Below are 27,353 nucleotides of genomic sequence, written 5' to 3'. Positions count from 1 at the left end.
GATAAGGGTATGCAAAAAATAAAATTGGGAAAGAAATAAAACAGCCTATAATTTAAATTACATGATTTTTTTCATAGAAAAATCATGACTCTACAAAATATTTACCAGAATTGATAAGAGTATTCAGCAAAATACTAATTCAAAATTAATATCCAAAAATCCATTGCATTCTCCTATACAAGCAATAAAAATGGAAATTGCAATACAAGGACCACTTACAAAAATATCAAATATATTAAAATACATAGGGATAGATATAAATAAATATGTGAAAAAGCCTCTACATTGAAAACTACTAATGTTACTGAGAAAAATTAAGAATAAATGAAGAATGCTATGTTGTTTATAGATTGAAGGACACATAATATTGATAAATTTTAATTATCCTTTATTTATTTTATAATTTTTACACAATCCCAACTAAAATTTCATCAGGATTTTTGTAGCAATTGACAATTTGATTCTATATATATATATATATATATGGAAATTAATAGAATCCAGAATACCCAAAACAATATTGAAAAAGAGCTAAGTTGGACTCACATCACCTGATCTCATGACTTACTATAAAAACAACAGTAGACAACACAACATTCTATTGGTATAAAAGTATGTCAGGAGAACAGAAGAGAAAGTATAGAATTAAACTGCCACATATTTTTTAAATATTTTATTTATTTATTGTTAGAGGGGAAGAGAAGGAGAGAAGGAGAGAAATATCAACGTATGGTTGCCTCTTGTGAGTCCTCTGCTGGGAACTGGCCTGCAACCCAGGCATGTGCCCTGACTGGGAATCGAACTGCGATCGTGTGGGCTGGGTCATTTCCTGAGTCTGCCTGTTTCTTTGGCCCCTTCACTGCCTCCCATATGATCCCTTAAATTGCTCAAGGAATTCTTGCCTGGGGTCCCCAAGCCCCATTGACTGACTACCAGCCTCCTCCATTACTGCTTTCCTGCTTCTTCTTTTACATTTCGCTCAGCCCAAAAATGTTCTTTGCCCCAATATAAATAATATTGAGTGCAGCAGCAAAGAAAATGACAAATGACCTGGGTAAAAAAGACAGTCTGCAAAATGAAACAACCTTGACCCCACATCTCCTCCACAGTTACTACATTATTTCTCTGGTCCCCTTATCAGCAAAACTCTCAAATTGCTCTTACTCACGTTCTATTTCCTCTCCTCCTATTCTTTCTTGAAACAGCATTCAGCCTTTCATCTCCACTACTGCACCAAACTGCTCTTGTCAAAGCCATCAATGTCATTCATATTGCCCAGTTCAATGATCAGGTTGTCGACACCCACAGCCATATTTGCACCACTCATCACTGTCTTATTTGTCACGTCTTCTTCACTTGGCCTTGGGATGGAATTCTCTCTCAACATTCTCCTCCACCTCACTAGCTGTTCTCTGCTTTGCGAGTTCTTCCTTCCCTAACCGACCTTTAAACAGAGAAGCGCTCCAAGGCCCAGTTCTCCGACTTGTTCAACCTGTCCCCGCTCCCCAGGTGAGCCCACCCTGCCTTTCAAAAGAACATATTGTTAGGAAATAAATGATGGCAAGTTAAACGTGTGCAGGAGTTTGTGGTGACTCACAACCCAAGGAAGGAAACTTAACTCCTACTCTAAATGGCAAGGGCACAAAATAAACCAGTAAGTCATGTTAAAGAGCTAACAATGTAGTTCCCTCCAAACTTTAGAGTTTTTGCTAATTTCACTAAAAGCAGTTAAAAAGATGAATCAGGCAAAAATCATACCCCCCAGAAGTGTATAGTCTGCTGGAGGATGGGGGGTGGGGTGGGGAGAGGATGAAAAATAGTTACAAAGTAGGAACAAAATGGTGTCACCAGAGAAAATCAGTTATGGGAGGTCAGATAAGCAGAACAGCTTTTAAAGCTCTATGAAACTGTATTATTTCTGATTATTCTACTGCATGCTTTCAAAATAACTACATTTTCTAATTGCCTCTATTATCGAATTGAAAATTCTGAAGTGTTTTTGCCCCTTATTCATGCTATTCTTTATACTAGATCTTATAATCAGAGTTGGAAGGCCTTTTAATTGAGAACTATTCTTTCCAGCAAAACTCAAGGACCCATGAAAAACATAACTATGGATTACTATTTGCAGCAAAAAAGTTATTTAATTTTGTTAAAGAAAAACAGGTCAAAATTGAGAAATAAAGATATGGGACAAAGGGAGAAATACAGAAACGTTGCCCCAAGCAGCCAGCAGCCGGCTCAGCTGTAGTTCTGAACCTAGATGTGTCTGATTCAGAGCCCAACCACTTTCAACCTTTTAGCCTGGCCTCAAATTTATTTTTTGTTTAAACTCTTTATTATTTTATGTCTCTGAACTATAAATGTTTATATTCTACATGTTGTAACTTTCTGTGAGATACTATGTGATCAGCAAAAAATATATATTTTCTCTGTGAGATATTTGGCCAGATCAAACACAGAAAAATCTTTTTTCATTGCTATACAGGAGTACTAAAACCTGACGTTACTAAAGTATATTTTTATTATTTATTGTTTATGCTATTACAGTTGTTCCTGCTTTTCTCCCTTTTCCCATCTCTATCCAGCCCCTTCCCCTCCCCTCTGTCAATCAATCCCCATAACATTGTCCATAACTGTGGGTCCAAATTTAAATGCACATTTAAACTGATTATATAAGGGGGGGCAAGGTACCAGAGAAGGAAAAAAACATCTAATTTACAATAAAGAGGAGATTGTTGGTGGAGCAATTTCCCTGGAAGAACTAGAGAAACGAGACACCCCAAAGTGGTGGATCTACAGCAAACACTATAAAAGCAAAATGGAAACAGAGAGGCAGCATGTTTCTCGTTTAAACTGCAGAAAGATACAGACTGGGCCCAACTTTTTTAAAGCATAACATAATGTGAATATGTTTCCAAATATTTTTAAAGCCTTTTATACATATATAAGTGTGTACCACATATAAAGAAGAATAAATATAAATAAGAAAAGATGGACTAAATTTGATAATGTCTTTATCAGAAAGAGTTTTGGAACTTAAAAGAAAAGTATCCTTTGAGGAATAATGTAAAAAATGAAGTTTACATTCAGAGAAGAAAAAGAAAATTGTATCAAAATTATATTAAAAATTTATGAATGCCAAAATATTACCATGTTTTCCAGGAAGAAGAATATGGCTTTTCATGTATTAACCAGTAGCATACTGTTTTCCAGGAACCCTCCATTCAGAAGAAATGCTGTGGCGCCTCCTTCTATCCATCCAAAGCAGAACACAAGAGACTACATAGCTGAAGAAATTACAGCCTTCTTACAATGAGAGGCATTAAAATCTAAATAGTTTCCAGCTGAAGGGAAATAACCAACAGCTCCTCCACAGTGTAGACTGGAACAGGGAAAACATGAACATCACTAACTGTACTGCAGAAGCCAGTGTGGCTGTGAGAGCCAAGACCATCACTGAGAAGATGCTCATTTCCATGACTCTCGTGATCATCACCACCCTGACCATGTTGCTAAACTTGGCTGTGATTATGGCCATCTGCACCACCAAGAAGCTTCACCAACCTGCCAACTACCTGATCTGTTCTCTGGCCGTGACAGACCTCCTGGTGGCAGTGCTAGTCATGCCCTTGAGCATCATGTACATTGTCATGGACAGCTGGAAGCTAGGGTACTTTATCTGTGAGGTGTGGCTGAGCGTGGACATGACCTGCTGCACCTGCTCCATCCTCCATCTCTGTGTGATTGCCCTGGACAGGTACTGGGCCATCACCAATGCTATTGAATATGCCAGGAAGAGGACCGTCAAGAGGGCAGGACTGATGATCCTCACAGTCTGGACTATCTCCATCTTTATCTCCATGCCCCCTCTGTTCTGGAGGAGCCACCGGCAACCCAGCCCGCCCCCTAGTCAGTGTGTCATCCAGCATGACCACGTCATCTACACCATTTACTCCACTCTTGGGGCATTTTATATTCCCCTGACTTTGATACTGATTCTCTATTACCGGATTTACCACGCAGCCAAGAGCCTTTACCAGAAAAGAGGGTCAAGCCGGCACTTAAGCAACAGAAGCACAGATAGCCAAAATTCATTTGCAAATTGTAAATTCACACAGACTTTTTGTGTGTCTGACTTCTCCACCTCAGACCCTACCACAGAGTTTGAAAAGATCCATACGTCCATCAGGATCCCTCCCTTTGACGGTGACCTGGATCACCCAGGGGAACGCCAGCAGATCTCTAGTACCAGGGAGCGCAAGGCAGCACGCATCCTGGGCCTGATTTTGGGTGCATTCATTTTGTCCTGGCTGCCATTTTTCATCAAAGAGCTGATTGTAGGTCTGAGCATCTATACCGTGTCCTCTGAAGTGGCTGATTTTTTGACATGGCTCGGTTATGTTAATTCTCTGATCAACCCTCTGCTCTATACAAGTTTTAATGATGACTTTAAGCTGGCTTTTAAAAAGCTCATTAGGTGCCGAGAACATACTTAGATTGTAAAAAACCAAAAGGCATGATTTTGACCAGCCTGATGAATGGAAATGGGTAAGGGGTGCAACATCTTAATTCTGGAACATAATTGGTTCAGGAGAGTTTATAAGTATGTGTGGTCTTGTTTTTTTGTTTGTTTGTTTGTTCTGTTCTGTTTGAGGCTTGTTATTTGATGTGCTGTTTGCTACTTCTGGTCTTGTTTGTGGTACACAATTTCAAATAAACATTGTCATGCAAAAACAGATATTTCATAGAAATAATAATAGGTAAACTAGTAAATACTTTTTATTATTTTGGCCATTTCAGTTAACCCTACAATTAAAGAGTGCCAAAATAAATCTTCATTTACAGAATTTCTTATTACTTACAAATCAAATGTCTGGTAACTTACCCTCATGTGGCATTAAATTTGAGGTTGCAGCTCCATCCAAACACTTACAAATTCCAGGGGGTGTTGTGTGACTACATAAAGCATTAAAAAAGTGGTGTGCTGCCATCTACTGCTTGCGGATGTGAGCTAAAATCATTTACTGGGACTACATAGCTCACTCCTTTCAGGTGCAAACAGTACAGGTGGCATGCCTTTTCTGTTCACGATGACATAAGCTTCCTCATTCCCTGAGAAGAATCTGGAATGAATACACTGACTGTCTTTACAGACTGTCTTTAAAACACTTTAAAGACAGTTTAAAGTGGCACTTTAAACTGGCATTTTCCTAGGCACTTTCCTAGGTCTGTGATTATGAATATGAAACATAAGCAAATAAGAAATAACCTAAACTTAACTGTGGTCAATGTGTTGCTACATTACCTGAAAGACACGTGGGGTCTCCTCCCATTCTAAGAAGTGTCCCAGCTAAGCCTCAAACACACTCTCTCACTCTAGCAGGATTAAGGTGAGAGTACATGTCAAATTTGAAGAACTTTTAAAGCAGCTAAATGGGGCACAGTGATTAAATAAAGAAATACATTACCTGAAGAACTTTGTTGGAGAATGTTACTTGTTAAGTTACCAACTGTGAAATTGAAAAAGAAAATTAAAAGCTGAAAATCTATGTTTATAACAAAGGCCACCCATCAGGAAATGGGCATGGAACTGTGTCTCCTGGAATCTCTGTAGCACCCAGGCACTGGGGCCAGGAGGCTGCAGGTAGGACCTGAGGCCATACTGTGGCCTGACTCAGCCTCCACTGGCCAGGAGTGACCACTGTAAGTGACGTGGAGGAGATCACCACTAAATCAAGAGTGACAACAGAAAGGACTGAAAGTTTGTAAATGTTTGTATATTCCGAAGGAAATGACCGTTTTAAACCTCTGCTCCTTATTTTTCACTCACAGCTCCTCCTCATCTCTTCAGTTGCCACAGATTATTTCTTCTCTTGGTTTACTGAGAAGACACTGATTTGCCCCCTCTCCACCTCCGTGTCTTAGCCATTAAGTCTATCCCCCCCCTCATCTTTTCTTGCTCCTTTCTTCTCTCTCTCTCTCTTTACCCCTTTCTTTCTCCCTCCTACCCCTTCTTCCTCTACCCAATCTTCTTTAATCTAACCTATTAACTTCCTCGAGTCTCGTGGACGCTAGAGTAAACTCCCTGTGGCCCAACTTCCCCCTCAAGCTCCTGCTTCATCTCTCTCCTAAATCTTCCACCTGAGTTTCTCCAATCATTAATCCACTTGTCCTGCTCCACTTCCAATAAATTTTCGGTTCTATGCCATCTGAGTATGCCTCTCACAGCGCTTTCAAAACAGATCTCCCAAAGTCATCAGTGACTTGCCAATAAGCAATTCTAGTAGTCTTCCTCCGAGCTTATCTACTTCCCATCCTCTCACCGATTGAAAGAGCGAGCCATCCCTTTCTTGTTGAAGCTTATGCCTTCCAGGATATTTTACTGTCCTGGTTCTCCTACTACCTCCTCATTCTTTCTCTTCCTTTTCGAGGCTTTTTCCTCAGCTCTCACCTCCTGTGCATTTGTGCTCCATCCCAACCTTCGTCATTTCAACCATTAGTTCTGTGCCTGTGGCTCTTCAATGTGTGTCTTTGATTCGGATTCCTCTCTTTCTCACAGTCCAGATCCATGAATTAGGTCTGGTGACTATCTCCCTATAACGACTCAGTCAGTGCCTCAAATACAGTCTCTCTAAACTGAACTCATACTCATTACCCACACTCAGACCTCCTCCCTCCACCTGCTCAGTCTCAGATAACAGGTCTACCATGCTTTTTATCACTCATATTAGATAAATATGATTCTTTCTCTTTGTCTCTCACATTCGGATAGTCTTCGCTTCTTGTCCATTTACCTCTAAAGAAATGTTTGGTAAACATTTTGGTATATTTTCTATACCCTGTTCTTGTCAAATATTTTGGTTCTCTTGCCTGGACTAATCTTTTTATCTGATCCACCTACCTGTGGACTCAACCTGCAACTCTGTTCCTATACACCTGCCAGATATATCTTCCTAGAACAGTTGTTCTCCGAGTGGCATCTTCAGACCATCAGTATTAGCACCACCAGAGAATTTGTTAAAAACGCAAAGTCTAGGACCCCACCGCAGACCTACTGCATCAGAAGTTCTGAGAGCTGAGAGTGGGGTGCCCCATCAATTTGTTTCAACAAACCCTCCAGGAGATTCTGGTGCACACTAAAGTTTAAGAATCACTATCCTAGTGTGTGCCATTGATTTTTAATTGTAGTATTCAAAATCTACTATTTTCCCATCAGTATAAAATGAATGTAGAGTCCTTAGCATACTATTCAAGGCTCCTTTACTATGTAGCCTCAAACTCCAGACATGTCTAGATATTTCCTTATTTGCTGAACTCCCCTAATATTTGCTCCCACTGCTTCAGAAACCTGCCCCTATGACTTCCCGCCTTCTTCCACAAATCCTTCATCATGTAATTCAATGCAATCTCCTCTGTCAAGTCTTCCTGAGATTCTCCTCTCTCCTTGTGACTGTGGAAGTCCCCTCTCCCTGCTCTCTGCTCCCACACAACCTCATTGTGTCTCTGTCACTCTATATGTCCTATCCTGTAGTGCATTTGTTTGTGTGTTTCTGCTGTATTCCCTAGTAGATTGTGAGCTCCTTGAGGGCAGAAACTGTGTCTGTTTCCTCTCTGTATCCCAGGGACTCCTACTCTGTGTTACACACAGTAGGCACTCAATAAATGTCTGTTAATGTGAAAATTATGTGCCTGCAATAGAAAAACATAAGTGTGCCATCTTCTCTCGGTGAGAAAACCAAACTTCTAAAATCTCATGGTATGATACTGACTTCCTTTTCCCCCAAATTCCCAGCTTTCCACCACCCCAAAAATGTAAAGAAATGTTTTCACATGGAAAAGAAATGGACTTTTCTTTGAATATAAATGAATGTCCTATATTTGTTAAGATTCAGACTAAGCTACTGTTAAAGAAGAGATCCCCAGATAAGGAGCTCAAACCAGATAGTTTCTATCTCTTTCACATGAGACTCAAGAGGTAGGAGGACATCCCAGAGTGAGTAGGAGACTCTGTTCCATGAAGCCATTCAAGGTCTTGAGTTCCTTCCATCTGCGGTTTTGCCTTCCCTCAGCACTCCCCATGACACCCACATTCCAGTCCATAGGAAGGGAGAAGAGTAGAGAGCAAACAATTCACTTTTAAAGAGGTTGTACACATCACTTCTGCTGGTATTCTACTGGCAATAGCTTGCTCACCTGACCACATCGAGTTGTAAGAAAAACTAGGAAAGTAATGCTCTAGCTAGGCGGCCATGTGCCTTGCCAAAAATGAGAGCCTTATAACAAAAGGAAAAAGGAGAGGATGGAAGGGAACAATGAACAGTCTCTGCCACAAGTGGATATTGGTTTCTGCCTGTGCTGTTCAGATAGTACTGAGCAAGTCAAATGATTGCCCAGCTGGTGGTGATCTAGGTATAAGGATGTTGAGATTTAAACTGCAGGGGATTTGACCGAGATTGTGCATTGGCTGAAAACCCAGTATTTATCATGATGATAATATCTAGAATTTACATCAGGAATTACTTGCTTTTCCATCACCCTCCACATATTATCTTGGCAATTATAAGAGTTTTAAAATAAAAATAAGAAGGAGATGCATAACTAATTTTCACTTATGGCCTCTTTCCAATTTACTAGGTAATTCCCAATCAAAGCCATTTCTCTCACACCTATCTCTGCCTTTAACAAAGAAGAATCTATATAGGTTTATTTTATTAATCAAACCTAATGAAAAAATCTGTTGTTTGGCTTACTCATTTAACCAGTGGTGCCAGCTGCTACTGACCGGTATAGCCCCCTTGAGAGAAGTAACAGAACTGCCTGATATGGTCAGTTCTTCCAGTGTAAACATTAGCCGATTAAAACTAAACCCCAGAGGTGAAATTTCCATTACCTGCATTAACTAACAAATTAGGACTTCATGGTTTGTATACTTAGTGAAAGAATTCTTGGACATAAGTCATGCCCTTGGAAACCTGGTAGATGCTTTGATTTTAATTGGTGGCAATAAGAAGCCCTATTAGTATTGCTGCAATTACCTGCTTTGGATAACTGTATGGGTCTCCTATACATAATGAACTTCAGTTTGCAAACTCGGATAATTATACACAAGGTAAGTTCCCAAGCAAGGTACAATGACTGTGCTGGTCACCAGTACAAGGCATTTTAGTTTCAACCATCACACTGGTCTTAGTGTGCTAATGTGTGTTTGCTTAGTTTTTAAGGTCTTCTACAACAAATTTAAACTTCAGTACAGAAAGCATTTGCAAAAGCAAGTGACAGCATCAGAAAAATTACTGAAAGGAAGTTTATGACCACAATAGAAATACAAGTAAAGATGATTTTTAATTAAAAATTCTGAGAAATATGGCAACCACTGTATATAAGGAATATAATCACATTTCAGTTTTCAAAGGCTACCATACACTACATGTGAAAAGGTACTCTGCCAAATTATCAACTATAATTAGCAGGAAATAAGGAAAAATTATTAATGAGATGGGAAAATGTCTGATCATTACATTGTGGGCATGTTTAGTTATCCCAATAGAGAGCATTGATGGAATTTGTGGTAGGAGACAAGGAGGCTAAGTCCTGCAATAAAAAAAAGGAGCCAGTCCCATTCAATTGAGAATTGTACCACCCAAAATGCCAATATCACCACCTGCTGAGAAATTCAAGAGTATCGGCATCAACCTAGGATGCTCAGAAGCCTCATGTTAATTCAGGTATTGGCTAGGGTTGACTTGAGAAATTAAAGTCTGAGCTTTGTGAAAGTGCTGCTTATGTTGCTTCAGGAAAGTAGTCTCTTAGCTTCCTGGAAGTGCTTAGTACCTAGTATTAAGGGTGACACAGAGTGACATTCAATTTATATCATTTATGTCTGTTGGATTTAATTGAAATGAACATGTTGATTACAACAGACTTTAAGAAATTTAGGAGCAGAACTATGTGGTGGGTATAGAGGGCACCTTCTCATAGGGAAGTGAAGTTGTCAAATATTTAACATTTTTAAATGAAAGAGCGGCATCAGGACAATGATGACACAGAAGAAACAGCAACAGGAGGAGTTGAAAAAGTATCAGCAGACTTTTAGGTCATCAAAAAACATTGATTACCCACCTGCTATGGGTTTGAGTGGACAATGAAAAATTTTAATTGAAAAAGAAAAATAGGTATAAGAACAATGATATGAAGAAAGCAAGACTATAGCGATGGAACGAGCAGAGGCTGAGAGACAAGACTCATGGTGGTTTTAGACCCACAAACAAAAAGTGAGCATCTGCCCTAAGTTTGGCATCAAACCAGGGACTGGGGTCTCTGTAAGGGAAAGGAGAAGGGAAGAGGGCAGATAATCCAGGTGAAAAACTGCGAAACCCAGATCCTCAGAGGAGGTTTGTAGAAAGATGATTATATTTATTTTCTGTTTGTATCAAACAGCATTTTAGAGGCAATTACAAACATTATCTTTGCTTAAGAGGGTGAGGAGAAAGGAGGCTGAGGGAGCATCGTGCACATGTGAACCTTTGGGGAAATGAAGGTGATGCCAGAAACTGAAGAATGAGGCAAAATGGAGAGTTCTTCGAAGAAAATGTATAAAAAACATGGACACTAGAAATAAGGTCATATGAACATGTTTTTCCAGTTTGGTATCAAGCAGTCATATATCAAGGTCATTTAAGAAAAACCAGATATCCAAAGGAAGGGTGATGGCAACAGTTCTCTAAGGAAAATGTACACTCATAAGCAGCCTAACAATAATGAGCAGACCAGTGACTCCAAGTGGTTCTGGTTCATGGTTGAGTACTCAGTAAAACAAGGCATTGATAAATCGATAAGTCAATTATTCAGTTAAGCAATCAATCCTGAGGTAGAAGTTGGTTGGCAAAGGAGAACAACTTGGATACATAACAGAAGTATTTATGAAGTCAGTAAGAAAGATGTTAATAAAATATGCAGCCAGAGGTATGGAAAAGTACTCACATGAAAAGCTGAGGCTACAAGCTGAACCATGGGCCATCCTATCTTTCTGTACTTTGGTGAGCAGGAGCAAAGAAGAGGTGTTTTATAGAGAACACTAAGAATAACCAAAATGCAAATGGTTTTAACATATAAATGTTTGTGGCAGCATGTGCTTTTTGTCTAATAACTTTACCTGATTACTTCTTGTTTATCAGTTTCAAAACTGATGATCAAAAAGTAAGGCCTGACTTTTCTTTCTAATCACACACATGTACATAGAAGCAAAAACAATGTTTTCAACCCAACTAATGAAAACAAAAGAGAGACTATGAGCACAGGAAAGCAAAGAACAAGGATACGAAGGTATCAGCCTCATTGGTGATACTTAACAAGAAATCATGGTCAGAGTTTCCAAAATACAGGGGGTTGTTGGAGGGAGGGTTTGGCACAAATAATGTGCTAGACCTTTTTATTACAAAATCATAAGCATGTAATTCTGTAACAGAACAATATCACACTCAAGCACACTATATGACATTTTAGGTGAAATGTTCATGTTGCTCTCCATCTTGTGTGAGACACTTGTGTACCCAACCAACCACACTCAAGCAAGCCTGACTTCTACTGGACCCCGTGTGTCTATACTTAAGAGGTCTTGCCTTCAAATGGCTGGCTGCCCACAGACTCCTCCTAAATGGATTATCAGGTGGCTTCTGCTGAGAAAAACAACTCTGGGTGGTTCTTTAAGTATCATCTACCATATGGTACCATGTGACACCATGTCTCTCTCTCTCTCTCTCTCACACACACACACACACACACACACACACACCACACACACACCGTCCTTCCTATCTGCAGCTGATCTCATGGCCCAAGAACAGCAAGATCTATAGGTTGGCTTGTGCTATGAGGTGGTCTGGTACCAAAGCTCCCTGCTAACAGAAGGTGATTAGTTACAATAAGGACATTCTCACTACTCAAGAATTTAAACAAAAAATATAGAAAAAGCCCTGGCTGGTGTGTCTCAGTTGATTGGAGTATCATTCTGTAGACTGACGGGTTGTGGGTTCAATACCTGGTCAGGCAAGGCACATACCCAGGATGTAGGTTCAATTCCCAGTCTGGCATGTACAAGAAGACAACCAATAAATGTTTCTTTCTCACATCAATGTCTCTCTCTCTCTCTCCCCTCTCTCTCTCTCTGAAAGCAATGAAAAAATGTCCTTGGGTGAGGATTAAATAAATAAATAAATATATATGAAGAAACAGTCTGATGTCAGTGGAATCAGAAGTAGAAAGGGAAGCAAAGTGAGGCCGAAACGAAAAGAGCAACTGACTTAGGTCAGTTTCTCAGCAGCAGGAGCTGAGCAGAAGAACTGTCTCCTGTCCTCTGGCGCTGCCTCTTACAATCCCGTGCGGCCTTCTGGTTCCCATACTATCCTCCAGATCCTTGAGGTTTAGCGGTAAGTATATTCCAGAAACTCATTTGTTTCTTATGCCAACAGTCACCATTATAATCAATCACCACCACTTGACATATCCTACATTGTCCTTTCTTCTAACTAAAGGAGCCCTAACACACAGAGCCCCTTAGTGTCTGAGCTGTGAGCTTCTGAAAAGACACACTAGCTCCATTTGGACAGTAAGTGCCGTTGGACTAGATTCAAGTCTTTTCACTGACCTTTCTAGTGTGGAAATCTGCATAGTTTCTATTACTCTCTGATATCCCTTTGTTCCCTTCAAGAAACTAAATTTTTCCATTTAGTTTTTACTCCATGGATTTCAATTCCATCTATCACAGGTTGTTTTTTGTTGTCACTGTTGTTTTGGAGGTTGTTGTTCTTTGTTGTTCTTGGTTGTGGACGGGAAGAAGGGTGTGGTAGGAGTGACAGTGAGAAGAGGAATCAAAGTACTGTATCAATTTGTTCAGGAAGCTAGAGCAAAATACCACAGATAGGTAGGCTTATAAACAACAGAAATGTATTCCTCACAGTTCTGGAGGCAGGAAGTCTGAGATCAGGTTGTCAGCCTGGTCGGGTTCTGGTGAGAGCTTTTGTTGGCTGCAGACCACTGACTTCTCCTTGAACCCTCACAAAGAAGCAAGCTCTCTTGTGATTCTTAAAAGGACAGTGATCCCATTCATGAGAACTCCACCATCATGACTTCATCTCATTGAAATTACCTCCCAAATGCCCTGCCTTCCAATACCATTGCATTAGGAGGAGAGGGTTTTGACATATGAATCTTGGTGAGATGCAATAGTCAGCACATAACAAGCACTAACAAGCATCTCTGCATGGTTTGCAGACCAGGCTTTGCCAGAGCTGCCTGCAGCCTCTTTGGGTGTTCAGAGGACTTTGGGGAGCAGAGTCATGACATTAATAACCACTAAGAACTCCACCAGGCTCAGCTCAGTCACAGCCATTCTGGGGGATAGAATTACCTCCTTTAATCCAATGAAAGTATTGTAGAAATAAATATACTCTAGCAAATGGGCATATTTACAGTGAGACGAGCCTTTTCTTAATAAAAACAAACTGGAAAAATACTAAAATTCAGCAGAGGGGCTGGAGAAAAATTACTAAAACAAATTTCTTTGAAGATAAAGTTTATTTAATCAACAAATATTTCTTAACATCTGTGTGTCAAGCTTTACAACATATTGTGTTGTGAGTAAGACAGACTCAGTCCTTAAGAAAAATATGATCTATCAAAAGAGAAAGCCAAGTAAACAAGTAAGCGACTGCAACAGAGTGTGATACATTGCATAACAGAGACACGCACAATGAGCTATGTAAGTGCAGAATAAGAAACACGCAGCTTTCTGGGTGATGGGGAGAAGAGCTTTCGCTGAAAATTTGAACTGGAACATGATGTAAGAGTTCACCAGGCTGACAATTTATTCAGATAAACAGCATGAACAAAGGCCTGGGGATTCAGAGATCCAAATGGTGTTCAGAGAATGAGTAGTGGCCTGTGGTAGCCAGAGTGTGGAGTAGGAAGGACAATGGCAGGTACGAGGGCTGGTTGGGCAGGCATGTCCATGAAGGGCTAACTGCCTCACTCAGGATATTGTATCTTATCCTACAGGCAGTAGAAAACTGCCCAAGGAGTTTAACCAAAAGAGAACATGACCAGACCTGCAGTTTTGACAGCATCCTTTAATGAAAGAGGATGGAAGAATGAAGACCAAATAGACAGGTGCTGGAATAAGCCAGAGAGCAAGAAGGGAGAGTCTGTATTAAGATGAAAAAGAAAGTGAGAGGAAAGAGAAGGTGGGGCGATTTTATATTTTAAAGATAAAAGTGGAGGGCAGACAAATCAGTTGATGTAACTGATACATGACCTTTTAAATTGAAAGAAAGTTTCAGACTTCCAGGGGAACACAGAGTAATCTCAGCAGCAGATCATAAACTCACAATGTGAGAATACAGTAGACTAGAGCAGGAGCCACCTTTTTTGACAAATACACCAATGCTTTCTCTCCATTAGACTGTCTCCCCTGGCTCAATCACAGTCAACTGAACAGAAAATCTCTTCTAGGAAATAACAATAGAATCAGAGGTATTAATTCCACACTTCATTTGTCTCCACTGTTAGCAATACTCTTGCATCAAGCCCTTCTAAACATATTGGTTACTTAACAACTTGGTTAAGCAAACAACCCTTACTCTAGCAGATACTCATTCGTTTATCATTCAATAAACATTTACTGAGCACCTGCTATCTGCCAGAAATTGTGCTAGGTCCTAGATATTCAATGGTGAACTACACAATACAGACTCCTTGCCCAACTTATATTTCAGTCTAATGAAAGAGAGATAATTTAAGTGGCATTTTCAATGCAGCGTGTTAAAAGTCAGTTAAGGGTGATATTTCTTATATTTTTGATTTGGGAGGTCTGGAGTGAGACCTGAGATTGTACGTTTTTAACAATTTCCCCAGGTGAGGTTGCTGTTCCTCATCTAGAAACCACACTCTGCGTGACATAGGATCATGTAACTCTGTCCAGGGACTGGTCATCCAAACCCATTCAAAGAAAAGTTGGGACTTCACGCTGGTAGGCTAAAAAGAATACTGAACATGAAGTAAGACAAACTAGACTTAATTACTCATTCATTATTGAGTGACACTGGGAAAAGTTGTTTAATCTCTTGAAGCCACAGTTTTTCCATCCATAAAAACAGGTGAAAATATTTATTTCTCAGGCGTTGTGAGACTTAACATAAATGCAAAAAAGTGCTTTAGTGAATTGCAAATGGGGGGCGAGGAAAGAAATGAGGAAAACTCAAAAACTGCATAAGGAAATGCAATGAGGGTTCTTTTTTGATAAATAATGCTAAGAAATCAGACACACAATGTCCAGGAACTGTATGGCACTTTTAACGCAAGTTCTGCTTTGATCAAGGGAGCCCCCCAGTGGCTGATAGAAAGGACGCATGTAAATTCTGTTTACAGAGGCGTTCCCTGGTTAAAGAAGATTCGTTGTCACATTGTCATCTAACTAGAACAGACTGTGGAGAGTATTTCCTCAATCTCCCACATTTAAAACAAGAGAAGACTAAAGCATGAAGAGCCTTTATATACACATTTCAACAGTTGGAAATCAGGCAATTTATTTTGAAATTTAACCCCTTACATTTTTCCTAGGAATATCAACATTCAAAAATTTCCATTTCAACATAAGTAAAAGCTACTTTTATTTTCAAAATACATACCTAAGGCATGTGTATAATTACTGAGATCCGAAATTATCACTCAGCAATGTAACCCTGGTGCTTTAAACACATTTACATCATGGAATTATTTTACTTTAGTATAGATGTTTTGGCTGAAATTGTCCTGCAATTAAAACACCAATATATTTTTGTCTTATCAGAACCTGTACTTGTGACTATTCTTATATGCCCTCTACTGGCCATAATATTATTATCCGATGTACAGAATAAAATATTTCTGTGTGGCCTACTCAGCTACTTCATAATTTGCCCAAACACTAGAAAAATTAACTAGGGGATAAAACAAGTAAATAAAATACTAAATAAATTTACAAAATTCAGGAATATATCAAAAACATTTAGGCAATGAAATAAACCTAAAACAAATTATTACTGGGGTAAATATTTAGGATGTTAAACAGTTACAATATCAATTAGTTTCACCTAATATTTGATCTACAAAATACAGAATCTAGTACAAATAATGCCCCTTTTTTATTTCAAAATCTTTTATTACAAAATCATAAGCATGTAATTCTGTAACATAACAATATCACACTCAAGCATACTCTGACATTTTTGGTGAAATGCTCAAATTAAAATTATCCATTATTACACCCATATTGTTACCCTACCAACCACACTTGAGCAGGCCTTACTTCTCTGCCAGACCCTGTGAGAAGGGCTGAGAATTTTGTTCTTAATTTTAAATTTTCCAACTGCACCAGATTCTATAAGAATGGTCTTTTTATAATATGTTACTGAATTTGATGCAGGAAAACAGAAATGTTACAATTACATTCCCACATGTTGAAAGATGCTAAGTTTAGAAGTAGAGGCGACAGAAAAGCATGAGCGACTACACTAACCACTCGGATGGTCTTAAGACTAAAATAAGCCCAACTAAGATATATTCCTGGTTCCCGTGCCGTTTTACACTTACAAACATGTCCGCAGGCGCTCATGTGCTCACCTACACACCCTCTGCACAGCATTAAGTCATACTTTTGATCCAAAGAAAAATCACAACCCCTAAAATAAACCAAACTATGATCAGTGAAAGCCAAAACCAATCAAATCCCTTATGATCCCCCACGATTCCTTCCCACCACGACATCATCTCCAGGGTCTCTGCCATTCCCCGCTCATAGCTGAGCCCGTGGATACCTTTCCCCATGTGCAGCCCCAGTGACACCTGCCTCCTTAACAACAGTTGTGGAGGCCCACAGTGGAGTCCTGTTCAATAACTTAAGAGGAGGCCTATGTTGTTCTCAGGGTCATCTTTGCTGCCAGTCGTACTTGAGGCCTTACATTCCCTCATGTAGAATCTTTCTTGACCCTGTGAACCCCAATTCTTAGTTCCAGGCTCCTCTTTCAGTTCTTCCCTTCCTCCCTTATTTCCAGTCCAGCGTCTGTATTCATTTCTAGGGCTGCCATAATAAAATACCAGATTAGGTGACTTAAACAACAGAGAGTTATTTCTCCCAGCTCTGAAAGCTGGTGTCCAAGATCAAGGTGTCAGCGAGTTTGGTTTCTCCTGAGGCTACTCTCCTTGGCCTGTCTTCTTCCTGTGTCCTGATATGATCTTTCCCTGGTGTGTCCCGTGAGTGCAAATTTCCTCTTCTATAAAGTCACAGGTCAAAGTGGACTAGGGTCCACTCTCATTTTAACTTAATCCCCTCCTTCTTTTACCTTTACATATTTGTTTGAAGTGCTAAGCAAAAAGGTCTTATCGCCAAATAAAATCACATTCTGAAGTAGTAGTAGGAGTTAGGGCTTCAACATATGAATCTTGGGGGGAACACAATTTAACCCATAGCAGCAATGAACACCTAACAGGCCTCAGGAAGCAAGGCCTCATGTCCACGAGTGACTGAGGCTCCCCTGCCCTTACGTTCTGCAAATAGGTTTAGCCCCTTCTATCTGCCCACGAAAACCGAGGTTCTGATCATTGCTTGACTGGACCAAAACCTCTTTTCCCACAGAATCTCATCAGCCTTGGTAGCAGCTCTGTGGTTCTCGCTGACTGTTATATTGGCTTCTCTAGTCTCCTGTCTGGGTCTCAGGCTGAATCACAGGTTCATCTACATCATGTTGCCAAAAATAAGTACTACTGCTTATAATAACACTAATTAAAATATTTTTTTAGTTCTAGTCATGTTTCAAGTACCATGACAAGTGTTTCTGATGCACTATAAGGCTATATATTTGTTGCAAAATAGATGAAAACTATAATTGTCTTTTTTAACTGATAAGAAAATATTGACTTGTAAAAATTAAGTAGCTTGCTTGTGGTCACATAAGCAGTAAGTGGCAGAGCTGCAGCTCAGGGCTTTTTAACCCCAGGCCTCACGTACTGCTACACCCTGTCCATTCCCCTGAGTTGTAACCACTAAGCCATCTACTGCCTTGTGTCTCTCATCATTCGTCCCTGGACATTCCCCCAAAGTTTCAAAGAGATGAGACAAGAAAAACTTCTTTGGAGACATTCAGAATCAAAATTCAAGTGCTGGACAGTCCCACTTACATAGATTGGGGTAAGAAATACATTTAAAACTGAAAACACTTTGTTGCCAGTGGTAATTTTAAAATGTAGTCCCCAAACTATCTTGAGATCGATGGGTTTTTGATTGCTTAAGCCAAAAGAACAGGACACAATTGCACCCTGACTTGCTAGTCTAGGTCAGAAAACACCATCAGTTTTCGACCTAGTGCTCTTGGTGTGCTCACCCTGGAAGAAGTCGGCTGCCAGCTGAGAAATCTGCCTACCCTGAGACCACGAGGCTGAGAGTTCAGTCCAGTGCTCCAAATGACCGCCCCAGATGAGCTCCCAGCTTCCATGAGTGGGCCAGTGTACATCCAGGAGTTTTGAATCTTCAGATGACTGTCGCCCCAGCTAAGATCCAACAGCCAATGTGTGACACCGCACACAAAAACAGCCTGCCCAAGCTCTTCCTTAAGTATTTACCCACAAAACCGTAAACAAATAAAGTGACTTTTGAGCTAGTACATTTTGGGATAATTTTCAATGCAGCAGTAGTAACCAGAACATTACTCCCATTTGAATATCTCATGTTACTCCGAGTTCCTGACCTTGTCCTAGTCTGCTAAGCATGGGAAAGCTTTAGCAATCACATTCACCTGTGATGTGGCTGTGTTCAAATACATTTCTAACAAAGGCATACAGAAAAGAGAAAGTGCATGAAACTGAAATGAAAGTATATAGACACACTTCCTAAAATTTAGGCTGAATCATTTTTAGTTCTTAAGAAGAAATAGATATTGCAGTTCAGAATGTACCCTTTATAAGATGTGATGAGAATAACATTTTACCTCTGTGGTCTTCTTTCCAAAACCCATATCCACAGTCTAATCAGAAGAGATCCAAATTCAGTAACATTCTACAAAATATCTGAGTAATATTCCACCAACCTGCCAAAGTCAGCAAAAAACAAAGCCAGTCTGAGAAACTGTCACATTCAAGAGGGACCTAAGGAGACATAATGGATGATTAAATGTAATGTGGTGTTTGGATGGGATCCTGGGACAGGAAAAAGGAACGATTAGGTTAAAAACTAAGAAAAATGTGCATAGAGCCTTGACTTTAGTTGGTGTACCATCAGTGTTATATGCATGATATACACATTGGTTGTGACACATGTATTATACTTATATAAAATAGTAGCAATAGAAGAAACAGGATACGGAGTATGTGCCAACTACGTACTAACTTTGCAACTCTTCTGTCATCTAAAACTATGCTAAAGTAAAAATTTATTTTAAAAGAATTTTTTAAACCTGCTACTATCCTATCAAATTTTTACTGTTACTTATAAAATTTTGGTGCATTCGATTCATTCATTAATGTGTATGTAATTGAAGGTCCAATTAATAATCACATTATCTTAGATGTGACGCTAAAAAAAAACAAACAAATCTAACACTGCTCTATTGTGAATGCTTGGCCAAGCTGTTCTCTCTTATACGTTCCCTGTAGTGTGGTACTTCGTGCAGGCATCCTGTAAGAGTGCTCAGAGTAGGTGCCTAAAATAATACATGCTTTGTTTATTATTTATGCTTAACTGCCCCAGTATCATGCTTTGTAATACTCACAATTATAAAGCATATTTTTCTGGTCTGCCTTTCTGTCTTGATTTTTAAGTTGTTGATGACTTATATTTAGATTTCATCTTGATTCATCTTTTAATATTTCCCTCCCCTTTTCAATTCCATTCATTCTTTTTGTAATAGAATGTTAAATAAATGGGAGACTCCCTAATCTCAGCTGAAACTAGTAGGCGTCTCATATTCCTACCTTCTAAAGAAACATGCCAAAAACACATACAGGACTGGCTAAGAAGCATCCAAAAATGAGAATGAAAACTACAATCCTTGGCACATCACCAGACTCCAGGATATTTGAAAGAAAGATAAGAGATTACTTAAGGTCATTGGCACAGCCTTTGAGCAATGCATTCCTATTCCAATCCCCATTAAAGGAGTGCTGTTGCACCCCCACCTTCCCCCACCCCTCACCGCCACCACCAGTCAAAGGACAGGGCTTTCAGAGAACTACCCAGGGAGAATGGTGGCGTTTGTTGGGGGGACTAAGTCTGGACAATGAAGAAAGGCACTTGGGGGAAGGTTTACTGAGAAGCAAGCGTGTTACCTTGCCTGGTGCAGCCATGGGAGAGTATAACCTCTGTCCTTCAAGGTTGGGAAGTGCTGATAGTGGGACCTGTTCTTATCTGAAAAATTTTAAGTTTAGAGTTTGGATGGAGTGGCTTTTGACTGCAGGGACAAGAGAGAAGGCTGGGGTGCAAGAAAGCTGCACTCGTACCCATAGTGGACCGAAGCAGCACGTTTCCAAAGGGCTAGAGTGGGCCCTGCAGAAGATAGTCTGCCTTGAGTGACTTCTAAGGGCCCCTGCCCCTAGAGCACTGCTGGAGGGGTGAGGTGAGCCTCACAGAAAGGGGCTGCACAGCATAGCCAAGAGCACACATTGGACAGGTCAGCCAGGGAGCACCAAGCCCACTTCAGGGGATGGCTGAGGTCTCTGGCCAGGGACAGGGGTGCTTGAAAAAATCCATGAAATGCTCCATGAGAGAAAAAAACAGCATTTGGCCATGAGCCACACAGAGAGCACCCATTCCAGGTTGTAGTTGGACAAGGTAAGGCCAAATTGCCTCTGTTCCAAATGACCAGAACCGACCTTGAAACCACAGTAACTATCCTACTAAAATACATTTTTTTAAATGAAAACAATCTGGCTGGTGAGGCTCAGTGGTTTGAGCACCAGCCTGTGAGCCAAAGGATCACCAGTTCGATTCCCAGTCAGGGCATATGCTTGGGCTGCGGGCCAGGTCCCCAGTAGGGAGTTCGTGAGAGGCAAACACACACTGATATTTCTCTCCCTCTCTTTCTCCCTCCCTTCCCCTCTCTCTAAAATAAACAAATAAAGTCTTTTTAAAAAACTGAAAATAAGATGTCTTAAAGGGTTCTGCTTGAACTAATAAAATTTTCCCCATGGCAAAGAGGTTAAAATTAGGTAGCATTCTGGAATGAAGGAATGGAGGCATTATTATTGTTATTATTATTGTTATTATTATTTATGCATCTAGTGGAGAAAATACAGTTTCTGGCAGACCAGCTTTAACCCCAGAATCACACAAATTGATTTGTAAGGGAATGGAAAACCTGAAAGAGTCCAGGAATACATAGGTGAGAATCACCTTTCAAAATCATACTGACTCTGCCTGGAAATCAACTACTATACAAATACAAATTGTAATGCAGGTTTGTTCAAGATAAAGAGCTTGTTGGCATAGTATCAAACAATGTCCATCAACCAACTGGAAGTCCACTCACTGTGCAAAAAGATGTGTCAATCCTGCTACTGTCAAGAAACCTGTCACTCACCAACTTCACTCAGAGCTCATCCAGCAATCCTGTTTCAAGAAGCATATCCACTCCCATCCGTACAAAAGTGCAGATTTCCTCAGGGAAATCATCTCATGAATTTCTCACACATGACCAAAGTTTACAATAGTCCTTGACAAGTTATTGTGAAGAAATTATCCCCTGACACTTGAAAGCCGTATGTACATAATGATGCCAAAGTCAAGATTTGGGACCTGACACTCTTTTCAAGTATATGGAAACCTGCATCCCTAGGTACTTCCCATGCCTGCAACTCTGTATGAATAGCAAGACAAATTCAGCAGCTGTATGCCACAGCCCACGTGCCCTAATGTTCTTCATTATAAGGGTCACTATCCGTATTAATGTGCTAGGGGACAAAGTATAATAGTCCCTTATGCAAGGGGGCTATGTCCCAAGACCTCAGTGTATTCCTGAAACCACCAATAGTACCGAACTCTGTATATACTGTGTTTTTTCCTACACACACACACCTGCAATAAAGGTTGAGCTATTCTTGCACTTTAGGGCCACTATGAAGTAAAATAAAGGTTACTTAAACACAAGCACTGCAATATCAGGGCATTCACCTGGTAACTCAGATGCCTATGAAGTGACTAATGGGCAGAAGGGTAAGAGCATTGGAGATGCTGGACAAAGGGCTGGTTCACACCCCAGGCGGGACATTGGGAATGAGATCTCATCACACTCTTCAGAACAGTGCACAATTTAAAACTTGTGAATTGTTTATGTCTGGGATTTTTCCTGATGTTATATTTTCAATATGCAGTTGTCCCAAAGTAACTGAAACCTCCGGAAGTGAAACTACAGAGAAGGGGAGGTTACTGTGCCATAGACTGGGTGGCAGAAATAGCAGAACTTTTATTTTCTCACCGTTCTGGAGGCTAGAAGTGCAAAATCAAAGCGTCAGAAAATTCGGTTTCTGCTGAGGCCTCTCTCCCTGGCTTGGACACGGCCCCCTTTGCATGGTCCTGGGTGGCCTTACCGCATTTCCCACACTGAGAGCTCCCAGGTATCTCTTCCTCTCCTTTTAAAGACACCAATCCTATCATATTACAGCCCTGCCCTGAAGACCTTATTTAACCTTAATTACCTCCCTCAAGGCCCTGTTTCCAAATATAGTCACACTGGGGTTAAGATTTCCACATACAATTTTATTGTGCAGGGGAGGGGAACACAATTTAGTCCATAACATTACCTTTTTGGTAATAACAGCACCCCAATTAATGCTAAAACTGCCGAAGATGGAAATGCCCAATTTAATTCTATTCTCTAGCTCTTCAGAAGTATCTGACAACTATTCGATGTAAGTAATGCTTTATCGATTCGCATACCACTCATTCGAAGGTGGTGTTATTTGACTGAAGAATCCAAACCTGCCACCCGTTCCACAGAGGCGAAAGGAATTACTGAGGCAATTGCAAGTATTAACGAGATTGCCAAAGAACTGGGAACCCAACAGAGAAAAAATTTTAACTTCCTCCATTCGTGTATAAGCAATAAGCTGGTTTCTAATTGCCCTTATCTTATCATAAAAGCAGCTGGGCAGTTTCTCCTTTCAAGCACTCACTGCTTATCTGTCAAATAACTATAAATTCAGTGTTCTAATCTTTAAAAAAATTAACATTCCTGAGTTTCTAAGGTATAGAAATCCCACCCAAGATCCTCATTTCCTCATTTGGAGAGTCAAGGCCCTCCTTAATCCAGCTCTATTTATGTACCCACCACGGGCTCTGCTCCCTCCGCAGTGTGACCCCCTACTTCCATCAGACCACCGTTCCAGTGGGCCTCCAGTGACAATTTGACTCCCTGCTTGCCCCTTTTGTCCTTGGCTCCTTAGGCTCTCACACGCTGAAAAAAATCCTCACAACGCAGAATGTATAAATTGCTTAAGGACTCCAATAGCCAGGACTAAGGGTCTCCGTTCCTTAGTCACTTTCCTGATGGGATTTCCCACTTTTGTAAGTTCCATCTCAAGTCCCACCTGCCTGAAGAAAGACTGATTTTCCTACTCACTTTTATGAAGTTGCTCTTCTCTAAATTTAAGATCCATTCCGTCCACTCCCACTACACAGTATAGCTTTTCTTTCTAGTTAATTTTCATAAGTGGGTCTTGAAATGGACTGTAAATTCCTTCAAGTCAGGCAATGTTGACTTTTACAGGTTTTAAACATCCAAAGAGTTCAACAAAGTGTGGAAATATTTGATAAATATTTTTCTCTTCAAAGTGGCTTGAGTTCAAACCCTTCACTATTTCAATCTTCCCAACTAACGCTAATTACTGAGGCTGTGCTCCATCTGCCATTTTATTCATGCTTGACATCACAAAGCAATTATGGGCCAGCCAGTACGACACAGCGAGAAACAACATGAAAGAGGTTTGAGTATTGACAAATTCCTTAATAGAGGTAGAAAGAGTCACTGTCAAAGAAAGGGTCACTTTGGGAAGTTTCACTGTAGAAAAGAAAGCTCTCCCTTGAAATACTAAGTGGAGAAACAATTTAACTTGATGCACATTGGTGCTAATTATTTAGATAATAATACAAACTTAGTTTCTGTTTTTAAGACCAAATAAATTCTAACCTTTTTTAATGTTCTAAAGTACTGAAGTAAAGTTTTGGGTAGAGTGGGCTGAGGTAGGATGGGAGTGGAATAATGATTGGATTTTTTTCAGTTGAATCCTACCTTCTAAGAGCAGTTTTTGCCCCTTTCCAAAACTGAACCACAGGTGCCACACTTTGGCCTCAGCCTAGTATCAGGCTGTGATGAAAAAACTGCCTTTTAGCTCTGTGAATCCACAATTCTCAGCCCATTAGAATTGCAGTATTTTACTCTAAGTTGCCTTTACAAATACCACCCCACTAAAAGTCACCTATGGTACAATAATATACATACTTAAAGCTTATAAGCTAAAAATACATATTTTTACTAAAATTCTAGACCCAAGTGATCGGAAGGATTGCACTGAACTGCCTAAGATAACGATGCTAGAATGTAAACAAAGATTCTCAGAACTTTCTGGTACAAACTACAAAACTCCAAGCAGGCAGAGCTCCTAACTCCCTCTGACTGAATTCCAGTGTGGTCTGATAACCCAAACAGCATTCCCAAAAGTTTTTGGACAGAGTATTCATTTTAGCTGAATATATTTATTACCTGACATTAGACCTACCTTTGACTCATCCTCCCCATTTTTTTAAATGATAGCTTTTAGTTTGTGCCAAAACGATACAAGTTTTCCCCCACTTAATTCAGTAGTTGATCTTACTTAGTAAACCCTATGCAATAAGTTGGGAAAATGTCTACACAGGATTCCTTTCACTGTACTCATATCTCCCCTCGTCATGTAACTTTGAATGTCCTCAAACTTGACTCTGAGGTAGGCCATGGGACATGCTTTGACCAATAATATGCTGGCAAACAAAGGTTTGAAAATCACTTGTGCATGGGGGCTTCCCCTCTGGCCACTACCACTACCACCGTGTGAAGAAACCCAAACAAGCCTATTGCATAATAAAAGGCATGTGGGTCAGTCAGCCCCCAACCCCCAGAAGCAGAGCTGACTAACAACTGACAAGAGCAGTTTCTGCCCCTTTCCAAAACTGAACCACAGGTGCTACACTTTGGCCTCAGCCTAGTATCTGGGATCTCAGCTGGGATTTCAGCCCAGCCAGAAAATTGCCCAGCATATTCCAAACTACCACTGCAAAGAAGTATGAGCTAAATAAATGGGTGCTGTTTTAAACCACTAAATTATAGGGTGGTTCATTATTTAATAAAAGCTAACTGACACACCATGAGATTTCAAATAATAGCTTACTATTCCCTTCAATCCTCTATCAACTTCTATGACCCTTTAAGTTGGTCATTGCTAAATTTTATTTGTTCCTAAACACGAGGGGATTGTGGGATTGAAGTCCAGAAATCAATTCAGAGATTCAAATGGTTGTATCCTAAATGTGAGTCTGGGAATGCAATAATTTTCACCACCTGGTTTTTACTAATATTCAGCTTTAGTGTGTTTCAAATGGCTGAAATACACTGATGGCTGAAATACAAGCACCAAAGTCCTGCATCTTTTATTTGCAAAGTTATTTGAAATCTAGTGAAACAATAAAAGCTTTCAACTTTGTTGAAACCTTTCATTGTTTGTAATGAAACAATGAAACTTTCAAGTTTGTAATGAAACTTTTTCTTTGTTTCATTAAATACACTATGCAGATAGCATACTATAGCCAAAAAAGAGCATTCAAATTTCAGAAATTTGACAGTTTTATGGATTAATCTTGGATCAAACACCCCTCAAATAGCCCTCATTTTTTTGTACTAGAGATTTCAAAATTGAATAAAGGTGAATCATAAAACTAAGTTGTAGCACATCCAAAATAAATTATTCATTTATGTCACAGATAAAAATTATTTTGTTTTAGTGGTAGTATACTTATAATTATTTTGGCATTAATTTTTCTGATTCCTTTGACATAACATATTTTTTTAAATTTTGCATTCTTGATGAGTATTTTTGTTTAATGTTAGGACATATCGATAGATGTCCACCCAAATTCTTCCAGGCTGAAATCCACCTTTGCACCAAAACTTACACTAAATTGTTTTTCTCATCAGCCAATGAGGAGACAAAAACTGACTAGTGGAGACTCATCATGAACAAATATGCTCTGGAGAATTCTTATAATATGTTCAAAGTCTTCAGACAGTATTATTCTTTCTCAAGTTTTCTTTTCTGCCACTTTTTGCTCATTTCATTTGGGGGGACTAAAAGACAAAGGAATTTTAATATTCTCAGTGAAATCCCGAATGAGCTCCTGGACCTCCCCTTTTCTGAAGACTATTTTCCACTAGAGTTTCAGAAACTCTGCTCATGTGATGCCAAAATAAACTGAAGTAAGAAAAGCTCCCTTTATTCATTTTTAACTTTTTGAGGCATCTCCATACCGCTTTGTACAGGGGCTGCACCAATCTGCAATCACACCAACAATGCAAAAAAAAGCTTCTTCGTCTCCACATCCTCAGCAGCACTTCTTGTTGTTGATTTATTGATGGTAGCCAGTCTTTCAGGTGTGAAATGATATATCATTGTGGTTCTAATTTGCATCTCTCTTATGATTATTGATTTTGAGCATCTTTTTATATATCTATGGGCCATCTGCATGTCCTCCTGGAGAAGTGTCTATTCAGGTCCTTTGCCCATTTTTTAATGGGGTTGGCTTTTTTTGGTATTGAGTATTGTAAGTTCTTTATAAATTTTGGATATTAACCCCTTATCAGGTGAATCAGCAAATACGTTCTCCCATTCTGTGGGCTGTCTTTTTATTTTGTTGATGCTTTCCTTTGCTGTGCAAAAACTTTTTAGTCCCATTTGCTTATTTTTTCCTTTTCCTTGCCTGAGGAGATATATCAGACAAAATATTGCTGTGAGCAATGTCTGAGGTTTTGCTGCCTATGTTTTCTTCTATGATTTTTTATTGTTTGAAGTCTAGAACATAAATCTTTAATCCATTTTGGATTTATTCTTGTACAGGGTATAAGAAGGTGGTTTAGTGTCATTTTTCTACACATATTTGTCCAATTTTCCCAACACCATTTATTGAACAAACTGTCTTTAGCCCATTCTGTGTGATTGCATCCATTGTCAAATATTAATTGACTATAAAGGTGTAGGTTTGTTTCCGGGCTCTCTATTCTGTTCCATTGATCTATGTGAATGTTTTT

At 39.7% G+C, this 27,353-nt stretch overlaps 1 protein-coding gene across 1 annotated transcript; it reads left to right on the top strand.

Annotated features, from left to right (window-relative positions):
* The first annotated feature begins 3,391 nt into the window (after positions 1-3,391).
* HTR1E (5-hydroxytryptamine receptor 1E) lies at positions 3,392-4,552 on the top strand. The gene has a single exon (XM_037144065.2). It carries the CDS (start codon positions 3,402-3,404, stop codon positions 4,497-4,499), a length of 1,098 nt encoding a protein of 365 aa, XP_036999960.2. The 5' UTR covers positions 3,392-3,401; the 3' UTR covers positions 4,500-4,552.
* Positions 4,553-27,353: the final 22,801 nt, after the last annotated feature.

The sequence above is a fragment of the Artibeus jamaicensis genome, unplaced genomic scaffold, assembly GCF_021234435.1.
Source record: "Artibeus jamaicensis isolate MK-2021 breed Jamaican fruit bat unplaced genomic scaffold, CSHL_Jam_final contig_387, whole genome shotgun sequence".
Taxonomy (NCBI): Eukaryota; Metazoa; Chordata; class Mammalia; order Chiroptera; family Phyllostomidae; genus Artibeus; species Artibeus jamaicensis.
This window is presented reverse-complemented; position numbering and strand designations above follow the sequence as displayed.